Source organism: Dermacentor silvarum, chromosome 1, assembly GCF_013339745.2.
Source record: "Dermacentor silvarum isolate Dsil-2018 chromosome 1, BIME_Dsil_1.4, whole genome shotgun sequence".
Classification (NCBI taxonomy): Eukaryota; Metazoa; Arthropoda; class Arachnida; order Ixodida; family Ixodidae; genus Dermacentor; species Dermacentor silvarum.
Genome location: NC_051154.1, coordinates 87848896 through 87869557, shown reverse-complemented (window position 1 = coordinate 87869557; position 20662 = coordinate 87848896). Strand labels below are relative to the sequence as shown.

At 45.1% G+C, this 20662-nt stretch overlaps 1 protein-coding gene across 1 annotated transcript in view; it reads left to right on the top strand.

The window, feature by feature from the left end:
* LOC119431868 (uncharacterized) overlaps positions 1 to 20662 on the top strand; it is a 143478-nt gene that overhangs the window by 109985 nt on the left and 12831 nt on the right. The window contains exons 17-18 of the mRNA XM_037699317.2: positions 717 to 780; positions 1159 to 1240. Coding sequence (XP_037555245.1) covers positions 717 to 780; positions 1159 to 1240 — 146 coding nt within the window. The remainder of the gene's footprint in view (positions 1 to 716; positions 781 to 1158; positions 1241 to 20662) is intronic.

Here is a 20662-nt window from a genome sequence, read left to right as displayed (position 1 = left end):
ATAATGAATATTTGTTAATTAGTTAAATATGTGTTTCGATTTCTCGTGCTACTAATGTCTGCCTGTTCGAATAACCCAGCTCAACGATACGAATTATGCTACCTGCCACAGACGATTTTCTAAAATTCTGTAAAGCCTAATTTTGAACACCTGGTATATGTTATATATATGTCGTTGTATGTAGGCGGGTCATTTCGTTCATTGTTTTTTACTATCTGTTGCACCAGGCATAATTTTCAAGTGGCTGGATAGGTGCATTTCAAGCCCACTAGACATGAAATAGTTGATATTCTCATATCTGATGTTCCTGCAGCAAGTTTTCATGTGGAGTCCACATTCTGTAAACTTTACAAAACTCACTAAAGAATTGAAAATTCTTAGTCTATTCTGCAGCTGTACACTTTTTATGGTTCTGAAGATGCAAGAAATGCGGTGAAAGTAAGATTTTATTCAACAGAAATAATTGTCACCTGAAAGGGATGTAGCCATTTCATAATATGTGATGAAAAACAGAGTATGATTTGTATCATCTATACTGATTATGATTGGGCTTTGGTGTCATTAAATAATGACATCATTTTCTAGGCATTTATTGATATATGGAGTCTAGACTTGCATACTGTCTTGTGAACATAATACACGTAAGGTATTTTTGTTTGCTTATGCTCAGTGGAAAATTATTTTTCCATTTATTTTGCGTTTCCTCTTTCAACCAGAATGCATCGAAAAGCAAGAAGTCTAGGAAAAAAAAAACCTCGTCAACGGATGTCACATCTCCAGGTTAGTATACTACAAGTTTTATACATTGGTGCAGTCGTAAAAGCACATGCCTAAAGACAGTCATTGCCAGACAGTAGAAAATCTCATTATCTATTGTTGGTTCTTTGCTTTATTTATGCTTGAAATATATGATAACTTGCTGAGTGAGCATCTGTAGTGCTTTTAAATTGTGAACAACAATGTAAATTATGTGCTCGAATCTTTTTTTCTTGTGTGCATGTCTGTCCTGTGATACATATTGGCGTTACATTAGAGCAAGCTCTTTTAGATATGCTGTAATATTACGAGTTAAATGGGGCACTAATCTTGCAAATAGCAGCAGCTCATGTCCTTGCATAGCCACCGTTAGTAAATTTTTTGTGTCTAACATTATTACAGATGAAGTGTTCCTTCCAAAGGATATTGATTTGGAAAATGGAGACTTGGATGAATTAGAACGTGAAGTGGAAGCTTTTAAAAGGCAAGTAAGAGAAGAGCCCTTCGAATAAGACACTGTTTCTCAGACTCATCTTGGACCCTCTGGGATCCTCCAACGGGCTAAAGGATGTCAATAGGTACTGCTTCATAGACTTTCTATTGGCAGCTTTAATCTCTGCAAACCTGTCTGGTCTTCTTTGCACAGACCAAGACAAAAAACAAAAAGGCACTGACATTGAGCAGGACTTGCAGCTTCAACTGTGAGTGGTTGAACTGGATTCCAAGAAGCTGCAACATTAACTTTCTCATTGATAGCTTCTGTGAATGAACATGTAAAGTGGCTAAAACAATCCTGGCAGTTTGAATGAAATACAGCCTTGCTCTTATCACCAATTTTAAAAAAGGCTTGCAAAAGTATTTTGAGGTACCAGTAATTAACTATGTACAAAATTCACTTCTAAACATTGAATTAATATCTGCGCTCTTTTGTAATTTCCTGCAATCGTGAGTTCACATGTTCAAGATTCCATAAAGCTCGTGAGCCACCTAATGGCAGAAATGAGCACATGCATGCACCCACCACAGTGTTTAAATTAGTGCACGCTGGTAGCCGATGTTGCTGTGCAACCTATGGTGGTTGTGTGCAGCACAGTGCATGTTTTGTGCACATTGCCCTGTGCATTTGTATGTGTGACACATGCTTATGAAAGCTCCCTGTATGCCTGGATGTCTGGTACCCTCTGGCTTCTGCCAGTCACTGCTCACTAAACAAGACATATAGACAGAAACGAAGAGCTGTAGACAGATAACTTGGTTCGCAAGTAGATATGTTACTACTAAACATTGTTGATATGTTACTACTCAATGTTGTTGACGTCTTTGTTGAAAGCAATTGTCATGCTTAAAAGGGGATGTGGGGCTAAAATCACGATTTTCGCCAGAATAACGCATTTTCTAATTTTATTTACTTTAGATTCCTAGACATATAGGGAAGCTCATCACCAAGTTTGGTTGCAGTCTGCACCGTAGAAAAGTAGAAAATGAACTCTATTCTCTTGACGGTGGCTGCGCGCTTGCCGTCGTGGGCGCCCATGAATGCTGTATTCAAGACGCGGCTGCAGAGCGGGCAAGAAACTAAACACGGAGTGAATGCCCGCATTAGAAAGTTTGTTTTTCGTACATTTTAATCATGGGAGACCATCCAATGAGAGTACAGCAGATCGCAAAGTAAAAAGTAAAAAAATGAAAGGCATAATTCTGGCTTGTGGCGCCCTTGTCTACGAGCGTAGACAAGGGTGCTGGACTCCTCCATAGCTGAAAAAAAGCATAGACGACTTGAAGCAGTTGCCGCAGAGCAGGTTCAAATTAAAGAGGACTGTCAAACCTATGGAGCAGGGCACTTTGAATAATTATTTTCGGTCTTTAGATAAAATTGCGAAATTTAGATAATGTTCTGAAATCTTTGAGCTCATTTTTCTCAGTTTGTACTTTTTGGCCAAACAAAACCTTCAGGAAAACTATCATTTTCAAACTGTTTCGCCAAAATCTGCTTTCAAGGTAGCTTCTAGACTGAAATTTTCTCAGGAACAAGGTGAGGTACTTTTTAGATCTCTAAATATTTTCAAGCACAAAAATTATCAGATCTCTGACATATAATGAACAAAAAAAAGATGAACTTCATTTTTAGAGTGATGACATTTTTACAGAAATGACAAAAAATACTCGACTGGCCTTATACTGCACTATAAACTATCTAGAAGGTATCTAATCACAAACAATTAGTATATCTTCATTATTTTTGAAATGATAGTTTTCCGAAGCTGGACACACCTGATTGCTCAATGTGACAGCTATAAGTTTTTTTCTGTTTGTGCTAGGGTGCTGAAATTTAGAACATTTTCTAATGAAAAGAAGATGAACCATCTCTGAAATTTTTATCAAAATTAGTTCAGCAGTTCAAAAGTTGATTCTTCAGCCCCGCATCCCCCCTTAAATGCCTGATCAAGCCAGTCACAGAGTGCAAAGCTTGTCATTCGACCAGATCAGTGTTCAGAGCAACGCTCTGCACACATTATCAATGAGATCAGCAGCCATGAACTGTGGATGATAAGAGTGGCATAGAATCAAGCGGAAGGCATCATTGCAAAATCGCGCCTCGTATCTCGACCATTGTCATGCTGTCTCGGCAGATAGAGGTTTTGAGGAGGCACCCACAACCATGCCGGCGGCATATCAAGACAACAATATCACTATTTCTGCTCAACTCTGTGGCCAAATTAGCATACAGTCGTGCAGTCAAGGTCTGAATTATCGCACAGCGCGCTATAACATGTCCGAAATTTCAGTCATCCTTATTTAAGTCTATCAGGAATTCGAGTGTTCGAATTATCAGTTGGTGACTATAGCCTGGGCATTCATTTTCTCTCAGCTGCAGAACAAAAACATGGGCTGCTAAGCACGAGGTCGCGGGATCGAATCCCGGCCACAGCGGCCGCATTTCGATGGAGGCAAAATGCAAAAACACCCATGTACTTAGATTTAGGTGCACGTTAAAGAACCCCAGGTGGTCGAAATTTTCCGGAGTCCCCCACTACAGCGTGCCTCATAATCAGATTGTGGTTTTGGCACGTAAAACCCCATAATTTAATTTTTCAGAACGAAAACACAGATAACATATCTCTTCCCTGTAAGTTCTGTTACATGTTTACTTAGCTAATTAGCTGAAGTTAATTTACCAATTTATAATTACTGGTCTAATGGCATAAGTTTGAATGTTGAATTTTGTTTCACATTTGAAAACATCATATGCAACAGTTTTCAGATAATACCAGGCACGCTTGGTGCTGCGACAGAATGCTCGCAACGCACGCTGCTTGGATAGCTCTTGCAGGGTATCAACAGCTAGGCGGCAGAAAACTGATTTGCAGAAAACTAAATGAAATGGGAGAGCGGTGACTAGTATATATGCCCTTAATTTCGAAAACACACACGTAAACATCAGATTTGCGAGCATATGATGCAGTTTGCTTGAATATGGTGTCTGAAATGCAGAAAATGCACCGACATTAACTGGCAGAAAAACTATAAACATTGTGGGCACCTATTGTGGCAGCAAAGTAGCATTGCTCATTCACAGCCACTACTTACTTAGATATTTCAAAAATAGCCACTGAATGTCAATGCAGTTTGGTTTTCATAAAACCTGTCCCTGTATAAATTATGCACCTTTTAGGCATATTGGTCACTTGACGCGATAGCATTTGTGTGCTCCCACCTCTACTTTTTCGCAGATTTCTGGCAGTTGTCATCTAAGGTTTTGTACATTTTATGATTGGTTTCTGTTTTTTTTTTTTTTTTTTAAGCTGTATAAATTTATGTATTTGCAGTGTTACTCCGATTCTCCACCGTATGCGTGCGTGCATGACAGTCTTTTGTGGAGATTACAAGATTAGCGTAGCCTGCAGATATGGAAACTTGTTTCCTTAGCATGATGAGATGTGCCTGTAAAGTGGGACTGTGTAACGGTTACTTATGTTGTTTCCTTGTTTAAAAAAAGTTCAATTTCATAACCTGAGTCCCCTTGTACCAAAAAGAGACTCGCGTCTCTCGGATGAGCTGTGCGAAAAGCCGATCAAGTTATTCACGTTAGGGAGATATGTGTGTTTTGTGCCTATAAGTCGCACAACTACACATAAATGAAAACAGCCATGTAACGATTTGTGAAAGTTTTAATATACAAAGACACAGTCAAGAAATATTTTCCTGACTAAAGGTCAGTTGAAAAGATAAGACATAACATATATAAAACATACACAATATATAACAATTTCTGTACTCAACTTATGACTACAATTATTAGCATAAAACAACGTGACGCAATACTTTATTTACATGTCAAAGCATGCCTTATGCCACTGGTTTCATTTATTTCCCGGCGGTGGAATAAAGGATTTTAGAGTAATAAATTATCAGGCGCAGAAATACACAGTCATATTAACAAATAAATAAATAAGACACAACGATATCTCAACAGTGGGAAAGGGCACGAGAGGAAGTAGTAAGAGCGTGGATTGCGTTTTTGAGCAGCTAATGCAGCATATGACAAATAAATATTAATAAGGAAAAAGCACAGCATAGACTGGGAAGCTTTAGAAATAGCGCAACGAAGCGTCTTTGCGTACCCAAAAGGCCTCACCCTACTTGCCCTGTCATGCACCCCGTTTTCGTTCCTGGAAATAACTTTTTGCTTTGTTTTCTTAGCCAAATGGTTAGCTTTAACTTGTGAGTTGGCAACTTTCTCTTTCCTATTAAAGACATCATTTCGTTGTCTGATGGGATGGTTTCACCTTGAGGGAAAATGTGTTCATTCGGGCACTTGTTCTAGCAATGAAGTTGTCGGCAATTTTATTTAAATTGATTTTGCGGGAGAGTTCTTTGTGAGTGTGCAAAATGGCCAGATGGTTCAAACGGGCTTGTCCAGTCGTCGAGCGCAGGTACGTTTTCAGTCGCTGAAGACAAGAAAAGGACCTCTCGGATGTGCTTGATGAGACCGGTATGGTCAACGCAATTTTTGTTAGCTTGGCCATTTCCGGCAAAACGTTTCGCAGGTGTTCGCTTTTCTCCCCCGAAAACATCTGCACGACGTCCTCGAATGTGTGCAATGGTGCCGACTTTTGTTGGCCTACGATGTCAATGAGCATATCTCTGTGCAAAATCAGCCGTCCTCGTTCAAGGTCGTCACCGTAGAACTTTGTTACGTATGCTTCGTCTTGCTTTCCTGTGGCAAACTGCTCAATGTGTGACATATGCTGCCACATCTCAGGTGGATATCTGTCGCTTAACGAGGACAGTACAGTGTCAACTACTTCGTAGTACCTCTGGCGGTACATGTCCTCCGCTGATGTGAACACGTGAGCTGAGGAACCTTCTTGATAGCGGTGTGGAGTTCTCTTTCGCCTAGCAGCTGGAACACACGGATCCTCAACTCCTACTTTTCCTGCCTCTGCCAACACCTCCTCCCAAACCAAGGGAAAACTTTGCCTCAGTTCAGCGACGCTTGCAGTGATGGATTTCACCATTTTCTCCGCTTGGTCAAACCTGAGCGTTCTTTTTTGTAAGGCAGTATTCAGTGCTTGCATTCGTGAAAACACTTTTGTCAGAAACGTCAACATGAAAAACGATTCAAACTTGAACAGCATCCTTAAAAATCCTCTGGCTTTCGCACCGGCCTCAGTTCGCTCTTTGGATGCTGTTTCAGAGAAAAACGTTATGAGACTGCTATAATTTGAAAGAACTGATCGCAGTGATGAAGCCTTTAGCGTCCACCTTGTCGGGCAGAATTTTCGCAAGTTCACATCCTCTTCTACCTGAATCTCTTGAAAAGAAGCAACGCGCTTTGGAGAGCAGGTCACGAAGTTTATCAGTTCAGTGACAGCGTAAAGAAAATCACGGCACATGTCTACTTTCTGGCCGACATCATGCAAAACCAAATTCAGGATGTGCGCTAGGCAGTGTACATATAGCGCGCGAGGTTCCTGTTCTTGCATGAGAGCTTGTACTCCTCGGTGCTTTCCTCTCATGTTTGCCGCACCATCATAGCACTGCCCGCGGAACTTTTCAATGGGCAGATTAAATCTACAAAGAATGTCTTTCAATATAGCAAAGAGGCTCGTCGCTGTGGTGTCCGTCGTGTTGAAAAACCCACAGAACAGCTCCTCTACTTCCAGGCTTTCTGTGACCACCCGAAAACAAACTGAAAGTTGTTCTTTGACAGAAATGTCTGCTGTCTCGTCCATAATGACAGCGTAGTGCTCTGCCGCACGAACTTCATCTCTGAGTGAACGAAGGATGTCGTGTGCCATGAGTTCCACCATCTCGTTTAAAATCTGGTGAGAAATCCATTTGTATTTTGTTCTTAAACGCCACGACCGCAATGAAGGAATATCATTAGCCCGGAATTCCAGCAGCTGCCTCAAGTTACTCTCTGTGTCTTCGTGGCCACGTATTGCTAAGCCTTGGGTCGACAGGTACAGTAGTGACGACAGTGTTGCTAGGAGAGCCTGTCGGGCGTCGTCCATTTCTTTCGCCTTTCCCTTGGCGCAAGCATATGCCACATTCGCGCTGCCTTTTGCAGCTACGACGGCATTACATGCCTCCTTATGAAAATTAGACCTCTCATGGGATTTAAATCTGTCAATTGCCTTTTTCCAGTTTGAGAAACCATTTTTCACAAATGCCAGGTAAGAATCCTTGTCTTGGGAAGTGTTAGGGAGCGGCAGTTTCATCTCTGATGCTGTGCAACAGGTCTCGCAAAACGCCTTGTCACTGTGGACATTGTAAGGTAACCACTTGTAGGTACTTTTCCAGGTAGGCTGGAAGCGCCGCCCTTGTTTTTCTGTAGATGGTGCATCATCTTTTGTCCCATCACGATGGTGCAAGCTTTTGTCCCATCACGAGTTATATCAAGTAGGCGAGCTCGAGACAAACCCTGGTTTAACGCAGAGTTACGTGCCCTTGTTCGACGACAGCGACGAACTTATCAAAGATACAAGGCGTCTAATTCGCCAGAGCATTTGGCCTTGCTGAAAGCAATAAAAATTGAATTTAGACAAAAGTCTGACATTGCTAAGGACTTGTATTTTTTTAATCTAAATGAAAGACTTGTCAGGGATACCAAATAATTTTGGACGTATGTGAAGCATAATGGCAAGGACAACAGATCGATACCTGCTTTAAAAAATGATGAAACAATTATTCATGATAATGAGTCTAAAGTTGAAATTTTTAGCCGTTATTTTTCATCTGTGTTTTTGCCGTCTAGCTCGTACTGTCTGTTTTGAATTACCTGTTGAAATAGACCGCATGCCGGAAGTCACCTTTTGTGTCGATGGTATCCGTAAATTATTAAAAGATGTGAACCAGGCTAAGGCATGCGGCCCTGACGACATTCCTGCCGCTATCATAAGGAATTGTGCGGACGCGTTATGCTTTTATTTCACCCGATTGTTCCAGAAGTCCCTCAGTGAAATAGACATGCCTGATGATTGGAAATTAGCGCGAGTCGTGCCCATACATAAGAGTGGTGTGCAGAACTCCGTTCAGAACTATAGACCCGTTTTCTTAACTAGTATTACCTGCAAAATTATGGAGCACGTAATATACAGTTGGGTTATGGCCCATTTAACTAAACATAATCTCCTAACCCCCAGCCAACATGGTTTCAGGCGTGGTTTATCTTGCAATACACAATTGGTAGAATTCATACACGATTTAGCCTCGGCAATTGATAAGCAACAAGTTGTGGACTGCGATTTCTTAGATTTCCGTAAAGCATTTGATGTAGTCGCACACAGTCTCCTAATCTCAAAATTAAAAGCTTATAACTTGGATGGTCAAGTAATAGCATGGATTGCTGCATATTTGTCATTGCGGAAACAGGCTGTTGTTCTGAACGGTATATCTTCACAATATGCATCAGTTACGTCGGGAGTTCCCCAAGGCTCAGTGTTGGGGCCACTATTGTTTGTGTTGTACACTAATGATACTTCAATTGGTATACAGTCTTCATTCAGGATGTTTGCCGATGATTGTGTTGTTCACAGAGTCGTAGATTCCATTTCTGATTCACAAATCCTACAAGTTGACTTAAACACTATAGCAGACTGGTGTGTACGTTGGGATGTCATTAAATATAAATAAGACTGTTCACGTCACCTTTACAAGAAAACGAGCTAACCATCCGTATAGGTATAGAATTAATGATTTTACTCTAAACATAAGCAAGGAATTTAAATATCTAGGCGTCTTTTTTACTTCTGACTTACGATGGAACAAGCATGTTAACTATATTGTAAATAAGGCAGCATCAGTTTTGGGATTCTTGCGGCGCAATTTTAGTCATTTACCGAGTAACTTAAGAACGCAGCTGTATTTCAGTCATGTACGTTCAATACTTGAATATGGATGTGTTTGTTGGGACCCACACACATCTGAGCTTATAAATAAATTAGAAAAAATCCAGAATAGGGCAGTTAGATTTGTTCTTGGTAAATATAGTCGGCAGCTTAGCATGACAGAAAGCAAACATAAGCTTAAATGGCAAGAGCTGAAGGATCGTAGAAGGCATATCAGATTGAAATTTTTCCACGATATTTATTATTCTAAAACAGGCATAAACCGTGAACAATATATCCAGGCACCACACTACATATCTAAGCGACTGGACCACTGTTTGAAGGTCAGGGAATTTTCTTGTAGGGGTGACGTTTTCCGTTATTCTTTTTTTTTGTTAGAACTGTTCGAGATTGGAACAGTTTGCCATCGCACATTGTATACATCACAGAAAATGATGCTTTCTTCCACGCATTGTAATTATTTGGTCATGTATTTAGTTAAGTCTGTAACCTCCCTGCTGTAATGCCCTACGGGGCGATGCAGGTAACTAATAAATAAATAAAATAAAAATAATAAATAATCAGAAACCTCACCGATGGATCGAATTTTGGAAGGACCGGCTTCTGCAGTGCACACAGAGCTTGGTGTCATCAGCGCGCGGTGGAGCTTCAGCGACTGAACTAGAAATATGAGGGACGGCTCTCCTCGCAGTCTTCACCGGGGGCTTTCCGTTTCCTGATCAGATATTTTTCCGTTGCTTTTGAACACTCTGCAAGGGAAATGAATAACATTCTGAATAGACGCTCGCATAGACATACAAAGTTTGGTATAATATTCATATTCAGAGTTGGTCAAGCGCGTAGGAACCCTGCTCAATTTTTAAAAAGACAAAAGAATCTTGACCATTTATGGAAGCATGAAGAATTATCCCGCGGGAAAAAGCCCCAATTTTTACACACAAAAAAATAGAATTTGCCAAGTCTGAATGACGGCGCCGCCTGTGGCAATGAGCTGTAAAAATTTTCGGCTACCCATAATATCATTTAGTGCGCGCTGCAATAAAGGTATGCGTCTTCTTGAAATTAGAAATACATTTCTTCAGAATATGGGCCGACCAGCATGCGAATAATTTTATACCCTCTGTCACAGACCCCGTGAACGAGGCGCAGACGCCGGACCAAATTCCAAAGCCGACTTATCAGCTTCCGAAAATAATCCCACGAAAGCAAGGACAATTAAGAGTAGGCCCTCTGGTGCGCCAGCGAACGCCGGTTGCTGTCCAAAGACCGAGTCAGAGCCCAAAGTTGTCAAGACACAACAAAATATATTCTTCACACAAGGCAGTTACACACACACTTGCACACTTAGGCTAGACACAACACAATACAAATCAGATGGGTTTCACAAAACACAGGAAAATAATTAACGACAAGCACTAAGAGTCCAACACGTAAAGTACAAAATAAAAGGAACACTAAGTGTCCAGTCGTATTCACCAGTGTTGGTCTTGAAGTCGGACGATCTCGGCGTGGCTCGGGGCAAATCTCGAAGAAGGAACTTCTTCCAGAAATGCAGACGCTCGATGAACTCGTCGACTAGCTTGCCGGGGAATCCCCTTCTTCCGCAGACGCTCGGTCTTCACGTTACATCACTTCACCGGTGCGGACTGAACTCGCAAACTCCCTGAATTCCACCCTCTGATTCTCGCACGGCGGTTATATAGCTTCCACAGGCGTTCTCGAACTTTCCTATCGGTGTCGTGATCTCGTAGCATGGCCAAAGCTTGGGAAGCTTCGAGTCTTTTCTCGTACCTTCGACCGCCGCTGTCGGAGCATTCTCGATGGGGGGTGATGACTCATCCTGTTGGTGTACGCTCACGCGGTAGTAATGTCTGTCGACTCGCCGGGTGAGAAGGTGTCTCGGCGCGCGCGTGTGCTCTCTCTCTCTCTCCGGTTAACGTCGCTTCGTCGAGTCTCTTCCAGACGTTTCAGCGCCGTTGTTAGCATTGTTGCTTGAGGCCTATGCGCTCTCCCCCTCTGTTGAAGTTGCCACGGGGCCGGCGTGTTCTTTCGCTGGCTTGCGTGACACTTGGCGCGCGCTTGGATTACGCGCTCTTTTGTGACACCCTCACGTGGCAACGAATATGGGACGATCAACCTACATTTGTCTACAAGCTATACGCGAATACACATGGCATACGTACTATCACGATGAAAAGAAATGCGAACAGCGGAGCGCGTGGCCGAAGCGTAACAAGCCTGAAGGTATAGGGCGCGCCGTCCAGTTATCATCATTTACAGGCGCGCACGTCCGGTTTGATCGTGCTGTGCGATGATGCACCCCCTATACTGCGGTATTTTTGTTTGCGCTGTCCAATTTGCGATGTCATCATTACTGCGCCAACTTTTCTCTTTTTGAAATAAAAGAGAAGCAGAACACAAACAAAAATATCATAGTATAATCATCGGTCGCGAATAACCAGACACTTCTGATCTCTGCAGCTACATTATTATTGCCATCAAACAAAAATATAAAGCAGATAAGACGTTTCATGTAAAAAGAAGATGCAGGCGCTACATTTGTGAACTACATCCACACGTCATGTTATTTTATTTCTTTGAGCGCACTGCCGCACGACGGTGGCATAAGATAACACGCTCTATCTCCTGTTCCTAGTCCCTCAAAGTGCCACCGGGCCATGATTACCCCGTTAGATCTCTCACAGGCGTGCAGACGGTGCAGTTACTTTGTTTACAGGCGCCGTGACACCGTGGTACATTAAACCGCAGTCGGCGCGTTTCTTTTGCCGAGAGCCACGACAACGAATTGTTTCGATGAGTGATGCGCCAAGCGAATATGCAGCTTGCTTTTTCTTACGCCTGAGTGTCTACCCACTTTCGTTGCTGGCGCTCGCATGCGCGTTTTAACTTTCGTCATGGCAATGTGTGCTGGCTTCACTGCGAAGGAGCTCGGGCTCATAATTTGACACAGGAATGACTTTTCGGGCGCGGGAGCGGCATGAGGACGCTGAACAAAGTGTCACACGTTAAAGAACTACCACAAAGGTGCAGATCACGGCTGTTGTGAAAATAGAAATAAGTTGTGTAGCTGTTAGCATGTTTGTGAATACGTTGTGCAGCATGACCATACATTTTGGAATACATTATTCAAACTACATACAAAGCCATTTTGTCAATCTATTGCCACTTGAGCAAACTGTTGCTATTTTTAAAGGCTCTTCTCTCAATTTCTTAAACTGGAATAATAGATCTGCCACTGGGAACCAATTTTGCGAGAACGAATAATCCTCAAAGGCCGATTCTCTACGCGATCAAGCATTCCGTGCCTACACGATCCTTACATAAACACAGTAGTTGTCTTACACAGTAATTGCCTTACACAATCAAAACCACGCACGTTCACTTTTCACTTGTTCCTGAAGGTTCCCTCACTGCCTCCTCGGCTCGTATTAGCGCCTGAAAAGTTTTGCCAACTGAATACCTCGTACATGCCTTATTGTAGGAGCACTCTCTCTGTAAGACTGCCGTCCTGGTGCAGAACAGCTCAGAACTATGCGATAGCTCCCACTTTTTCCTTTTATTAAAACTTACCGCCACGCAATGTTCATAAAGACGCACCCCTTCATTAGAACGAGATCGAACAATTTTCCGAATCAGTCAGCGCCGACCACTTTTGGTCACTCTGGGTGGCTTAAGCGCGGGCACTTGCGCTCCTGCTGACGTGGTAGCCGACTTTGACGCCGCCAGATGCGCAAGGCTGCCATAAAGAACCATGTACGATCGCGCGTGTATAGTATTATAGTTAATGCAAGTCAAAGTATCATGACGATGCACTTCACATTGCTTTCGTGCTGACGACGCTTACTGCGACAGTGAACCTCTACTAAAGACGTCGAGTATTCGAAGGGGTATGCATTAATAATGGAAGACTTCACTCACCTGTTCGGACCAATCAGGTCGCAGACGTCAGTTGTCAACTTGTCTGCATGGGCAGGCACTCGCTTAATTTCACAAGTGAGACGAGTGAGGCGCATCCAAAGGGCCTGGACACGATGGTACTACCTCGTTGAAAAACCAGCGAGCTTTTTAAAGTCCTCTACATTTCCAAAGTTGTGCGCATAAAAACCACAACGGACACAATGGCGCTTCGCTTGGTTCTCCTATCTCGGATTCTCCACCTGCTCAAACGCGAAGGTGCCTCCTGCTAATGCTCACAAGACATCACTATAGACGGCGCAGTGGCAGCGCGCTAAGCTTAGGGTTCTTGCAAGGCTCAGAGGAGACGGCAGCGGCACATGCGCAGAGTACAAGTCTTGAACGTGCGGTCACTTTATCGATAAAGTGTGCGCTTTGAAAAGGGGGGGGGGAGGGGGGACAAGCGCGGCGCGTATCTGCTAATTTGTAGTGACTGCGGCTGTCCGTGCGCCTGGAGAGTACTACATACGCGGGTCGCGCGCTTTCTTTTGGCGGTAATCTGCGCGCGGTATCTTGAAAGCGATCCGCAGACGGCTAATACCTTTGTACGCGCTGTGTTTTTGCCGCCCAATTTCCGTTGAAGCGATAGACAGTACGAAGATCACTGCTTGCTGCTGCTGGTGCCGCACTTTCATACGCCAGCGTTTTGACGGTTAGTGTCAGAGGTCATCGAGTGTGCTGTGTTCATGTTTGCTTGGGCGCGCTGACAACATGCTTGATAATTCAGTTAGTAAGCAAATGTTTGCAAGTTTATACGGCCGATAAAACTACTATCCTTACTTCATATAGCTGTCTACTAATTTTCTATTGCAATCGATGCTTCGCCGTTCGGGCGACACTGCGCCTCTTTCTTTTTTTCTTCTTTTTACGTTTAGTGCGAGTATAAGCGCTGCTGCGCATGGCGGCTATTGATTCTGATTGCGAGTGAATCCGGCTTAGCCTTACTTCGGTTACTGAGTAAATTATTTTTATTTATGACCGCTGCAGGCATGTGGGGATGTTTCCATCCCTAATAAATGTTGTAAATTATTAGAACAGTTTTTTTTTTTTTTTTTCGTGAGTCGTTAGCATTGCCTACTGGAAACAGTAGCAATACTCAGACACACAACATTCATGTGCATTTCACACGCCAATCGAGAAAGTGTAAGAATTGGGTTGAAGATGAATATGCAGAAGACAAAGATAATGTTCAATAGCCTGGCAAGGGAACAAGAATTCAAGATCGCCAGTCAGCCTCTAGAGTCTGTAAAGGAGTACGTTTATCTAGGTCAATTACTCACAGATCACGAGAAAGAAATTTACAGAAGAATAAAATTGGGTTGGAGTGCATACAGCAGGCATTATCAAATCCTGACTGGGAGCTTACCACTGTCGTTGAAAAGAAAAGTGTACAATCATTGCATTTTACCGGTGCTAACATATGGGGCAGAAACTTGGAGGTTAACAAAGAAGCTCGAGAACAAGTTAAGGACCACACAAAGAGCGATGGAACGAAAAATCTTAGGACTAACGTTAAGAGACAGGAAGAGAGCGGTGTGGATCAGAGAACAAACGGGGATAGCCGATATTCTAGTTGACATTAAGCGGAAGAAATGGTGTTGGGCCATGTAATGCGTAGGATGGATAACCGGTGGACCATTAGGGTTACAGAATAGATACCAAGAGAAGGGAAGCGCAGTCGAGGTCGGCAGAAAACCAGATGGGATGATGAAGTTAGGAAATTTGCAGGCGCAAGTTGGAATACGCTAGCGCAAGACAGGGGTAATTGGAGATCGCTGGGAGAGGCCTTCGTCCTGCAGTGGACATAAAATATAGGCAGATGATGATGATGATGATGATTACACTAAAATGCATTACGAATTCTCTCTGGACTGCATTTTACAACTTCTAATTTATCACTAATGTTTCTGACTGGGCATCTGAGGGGCTTTTAAGTGTGAAAATGTGAGCATTGTTTTGTGCACATTGGTGTCCTTGTTGTTTAGTATTTTGGCCGATGCTAGCTAGCCAAGGCCAAACTGGACACATCGCACAGCTCCACTGACACCTACTTCAATAAATACCATTAGTACCTTGTGGGCGATAATTTTTTCCAATTTGGGTTTCTTAAAGTAAAAATTTCTTATGGTCCTAAAACTCGCAGAACATTATGCAGAGAAATTTTTCAAAGTATAAGTATAAAAGTCTTTTGGGTATCTGTAATAACATTTGGACTTAATGTTTACAACCACATATCCTGTCGACTCCACTTAGTTACTCTCATAAAAAGTGAGGTGGGTCCAGCTCAGAAACCGAGTACGTAATGGCAGTCAGATAGAGGGCACTCTGTTCTTTTCCAACATCTTGAAGCATAATTTGATTGTTACTGTTCCATACCTACAAATTGCAATCAGTGTTAAGTAAAGTATCAAGGGGAAGCTCCACCTACAAAAGCATGCTTCACCTGCTTATCGCGCTCTCAGGAAGTTGTTCCTTTGGAGGTCAGACATGAAAACAAGGGGATTCAGTTGTTCAGTAACAATTAGCATGGCACAGTCATGCACAACATGCACAAACAGCCAAAATCAGCAAATGTGAGAACGAGAAGTGTAACTTACGAACACATGCACATTATTTGGGGAACACTGAAATGTTTTTCAGTAACAGTTAGCATGGCACAGTCATGCACAACATGCACGAACAGCCAAGATCAGCAAATGCGAGAATGAGAAAAACTTCCGAACACATCACATTATTTAGGGAACACTGAAATGTGATTGGGTGGTTCTATCTGAGCTTGCCAGCGTCAAAGAACACCCATGCGCGCAGCTTAGAAAGTGCACCATACAAGGTGGAACTAATCCTTTTACACAGGTATGTCATGAACACCATCATGCCAATCATAAGATATTTTCCTTAGTGTAGTCATTCTTGATGCTGAATACGGCCACCAGGACGGGTGTTTTTTTAAGTACCACTTCAGAGTCAAGAAAAAATAACCTTAAGAACACATCGCAACATGCCTATTCTGCTCACAGTCTTCCTAGTTATATACATTTGCTGAGACGTTCAAATCAAGAGTTGTGGGGTCTCACATGTGCTCTTGGGACAAAGGAACGACAACACAGTAGTGCAAACAATCAAAAGGGCATTTATTGCACCTTTCATACACTAATACATACTAGCCGAATTACAACCAATAGAACATTCACACGGGCACGCGACAAATCAAGGAAGTCCGACTCACCGCGACCCGATAGCGAGCGAATACGTTCGCCCCATGTTATGACACCATCGCCTAGTCATTCACGTGTACAGTCACGCGAACGGTGGCACGCTCAAACGATCCGTGTTCGTCCATACCGGTGTCCTGCACTTAGCCTCGCGCGACGGTCGCGCGAGCGGGCCGGCGCACGCGCGAAGCGTTCGTGCGTGTTGGTCGCCGATCCCAAGCCAAAGAGAGAGCGCCTCCGACCTTTTTCTCCCAAGTGACCTCGCCGTTCGGTAGCGTTAGCATCTAAAGGGGCTTTATTAGCATCGCGGCACTAGCGCCATCCCTCGCAATGCGCCGCAACCACCGCCGGGCTTAGCCACGCAGAGAAGCCGGACTACAGGAGACATGCGGGGAAAACAACATCAGGGGACGCGTGAGAGTCGCGCATCCCCACATCCCCCAAACCTTAAATCACTACACATACGCCGACGAAACATGTCACAAGGCCTATCAACGCGCGCGTCGCGAACAAAAGTTAGTACATGCGACAGTGGCGCCGCCGAGTAAATGTCTACGCGTTATCCACAACGTGCGAGCCGACATTGACTCTGGGGTTCACCGCTGGCGTCCGTTAGTCACAGCACCATGTCTGCAGATTCGATGGCACGACTCCAGCCCAGGACTCCGGAAACGGCGACGCAGGAAGTCGGCACGAGCAAGCATCGCTCGCGCCCTGCTGACGAGAGCCGCAGTAGCCGTTGGTGACTGCCGGCTCTTTTCCCAGCCGCCGAGGGTTGCGAGCCGGACATTGGCGGTCGCCGGAGTCGCTGCGCCGAATTGACCACAGGCATCTCCAAAGCCTGGGGTAGCTCGATTGTAGTCCGGGGCAGCAGCGCTGACGATGTGCAGGTGACAGCAAACCAGGGGTGACTCCGCTCACGCTACGTACACTCAACGCACTCGACAAACACTAAAGTATAGTGCAAGGGAGAGGAATTCGGCATACGCATTGCCCACGTGGTACGATGTTCAATTCGGCTAGCGAAATTTCGGACGGCATTTCAGATGCTAAGTTCACGTGAACAAAGCTTGCTTTCTTGAGTCGAACGAGTAATTTCAATTCGTGCGAGGCGAACTAATGAGGGAAGCAATGTGCGACATCTCAACACCACGGTCCACCAGGTTGTGTCCCTCAACGTGCGACAGGCGGCTTTGTTAAGCCTTAGGCCTAATGCGTCGCTACTTTGACAACCGGCATCCAAAAAAAAAGAAAACGTCACCCAAAATGGGCACAAGAACAGGCAGCCGCGAGGAGACGTTAGCTCTGTGAGGTGGTCCTACTCCGCTCGGTGCACACAGCATCCGAGTTGACGGCGCCCACCGTCCCAGACGGTGTCGGAGCGCCCGGTGCCAGGCCGCAATACCAGTCAGCCCGTAGCGGCACCCGTGGCCCGCGGCCACCTGGCTCCTTGAACCTCGACTTCCGAAGTCAAAGATATAGAAGAAGCTATTTACATAAGAAATTCGGACCACCCACGAGGCTTCCGTACTCACTCGCTTCAGGCTTGCCAATGCTCCGCGGGCGCTAGGCCTCGCTCTCCCAGGATGCAGACCACGTGGCTCTCGTACCGACCAGTGTACTTCAAAACACTCGCGAAAAGGCTTAGCATGTTGAAAAGTTCAAACACGCTACAGCAACCGTCGCCTCGCTCAAGAAAGCACACCGCCGACACTAGCGATCAAAATCCACGCTAGGACTACGCTTCGATTGAAACATCTCGAACAGAGCAAAACTAAAATTATCGTCCGATGCCCCAAGAGCCCCACGTTGGGCGCCAGATGTGGGGTCTCACATGTGCTCTTGGGACAAAGGAACGACAACACAGTAGTGCAAACAATCAAAAGGGCATTTATTGCACCTTTCATACACTAATACATACTAGCCGAATTACAACCAATAGAACATTCACACGGGCGCGCGACAAATCAAGGAAGTCCGACTCACCGCGACCCGATAGCGAGCGAATACGTTCGCCCCATGTTATGACACCATCGCCTAGTCGTTCACGTGTACAGTCACGCGAACGGTGGCACGCTCGAACGATCCGTGTTCGTCCATACCGGTGTCCTGCACTTAGCCTCGCGCGACGGTCGCGCGAGCGGGCCGGCGCACGCGCGAAGCGTTCGTGCGTGTTGGTCGCCGATCCCAAGCCAAAGAGAGAGCGCCTCCGACCTTTTTCTCCCAAGTGACCTCGCCGTTCGGTGGCGTTAGCATCTAAAGGGGCTTTATTAGCATCGCGGCACTAGCGCCATCTCTCGCAACCACCGCCGGTAGCCACGCAGAGAAGCCGGACTACAGGAGACATGCGGGGAAAACAACATCAGGGAACGCGTGAGAGTCGCGGATCCCCACAGAGTTCAAGGTTGTGGGATCGAGGTGCCTTCCTGCACCTCGTCCCCCAGCTCGCACGTTGTGCTTAGCTCGATCTCTGGTAACCACCACCGCAATGGCAACATGGCGAACACGGTTAGCGTGCCGAAGCTAATTTGCCGCCGCGTGAACCGTGCTTCTTCTTCATGGAGTCAAGTCACCGTGCGAACAAACGTCACCAGAGCCGGTATTTTGTAGCGATGCCTTATGACTTATTCTATACTAGTCTTATCATCCACCGCTCACGGCCGGCTGATCCTATTCATAACGCGAGCGGACCGTCGCTCTGACCACTGACAAAGCGCGATAAGCGCGAAAAGGCATTAGCACCGGAACGGCATCGCTAAAAAATACCGGCCCAGGACGCGCCCCGATTGGCCTCCCGAGTGGCACCTTCCGGGCGCTCTCTCCACCCCAGCTCTCTTGCGCTGAGCACTTGATCACCGCGGCAGATGCTCACAGGCCCGCAACCAGTTAGCTACGTGGGACCTTTGCTCTCATGACGCCTCATTCTCACACTCGGTGGACCACTACTTGGTTAGCTCTAGCACAGCCGCCGCGCGTACTCTATTGGTCTTGCGGTGAGCCTTTGCCCGTAAGCGCCGTGACTGTCGCACTGTGGTGCATCTCCACAAGGTGATAAAGCTTTCTTGCAATTAATGGCAAAACATGCCACTGTTCTTCTTGCAAATGCTCTATCATATTTTTGTCCCTTGCTCGCACCTTATGTTTCTTCAATGGCTGATTTTGTTTTGAACTGCAACTGTGATCAATTACACCCAACATAAATTTAAAGCCTCTATCAAGATAACACGTGTGCTGAACCATAGTAGGAGGAACACAACACGTTATACTAAATCTTACATGGCTTGCACGTGACGTCACGTCCGCCCGCGCCGCTGCGTCCGCGCCATGCCGGAGCACCGCGCGCGCCGCCTTCGCATCTGATCACGTGCGCATCTGATCACTGTGTTTTCTAAGCGGATTTCACCGCTCCTTACGAGAAATGTCACCCGTTTACAGTAGGCCTGCGTTTAACGAGGCATTTTACGCAGGACTGATCGGTTCGGCGCTTGCACGATATCAAGAAAAAGTGAAACTGTGCGACGATGTGGACCCGTACACGTTGCGACTGAGTGCGGATACGACGATGGACGTTAGCGCTTTCCCCGAGGTCTTGCACGGATGCATTGTAAACTGCCTAGTTTTCTCTTCAAGCTTCGCGACACTGGAGGAAATGAAGGCTTATAAATCGCTTGAATCCCACAACTACTTCACAAGCGGTTGGGTGAAAACACTGGAAGCGGCTGCAAGGTGAAAAGGTGCTCCTACTAGGAGATGTAGGCTGCAGCCCCCGTTTTCCATGCCGCATTTTGTTTATAACATTCAGAGGCATTCCCTGGTTAGTCAGTGGTGCGTGCAGGAGACACGCAAGATTGGAGCTTGGTGCAGAGAAGAAACGAACTGATGCTGTCCATTTAACAATCACGCAAAAGCGGAGTTTATGTGGTAGCGTCTGAAATTTTTCAAACAGGATATGCAGCTTGCGCGAGTGTTTTGTGGCTGGGAGAATGATGTGCGTACTTTCCATGCTTTATTTGGATCGATATTTCTGCATTGTTCACATGTATGTTTTGATTTCAACAGTTTTCAACGGGCTGTCTGTGTATATGCGGTCGTCGTCACCGTTGTCGATCGTAGCGGTTTTCAGGTGGCGTTGCGCCGACTCCAAAAGCTCTTGCCGGTGCAGCGGTCACCGCGTCGACCTCGGGAGTCGTTCGTTTAAACCATCGCCTTGCAGCACGCTCGTAGCGTGCAGTGCCTTCATTATTTGCTTTGTAGCCTAGCAAAAGCGTTGGCGCCCAGTCCGGGTTCGTTTCTTCACAGAGCTTGGACGGTCTTCCTACAAATGCAAACAAATGTGATTCTAGTGCAGCGTTAAGTGCGCATTAT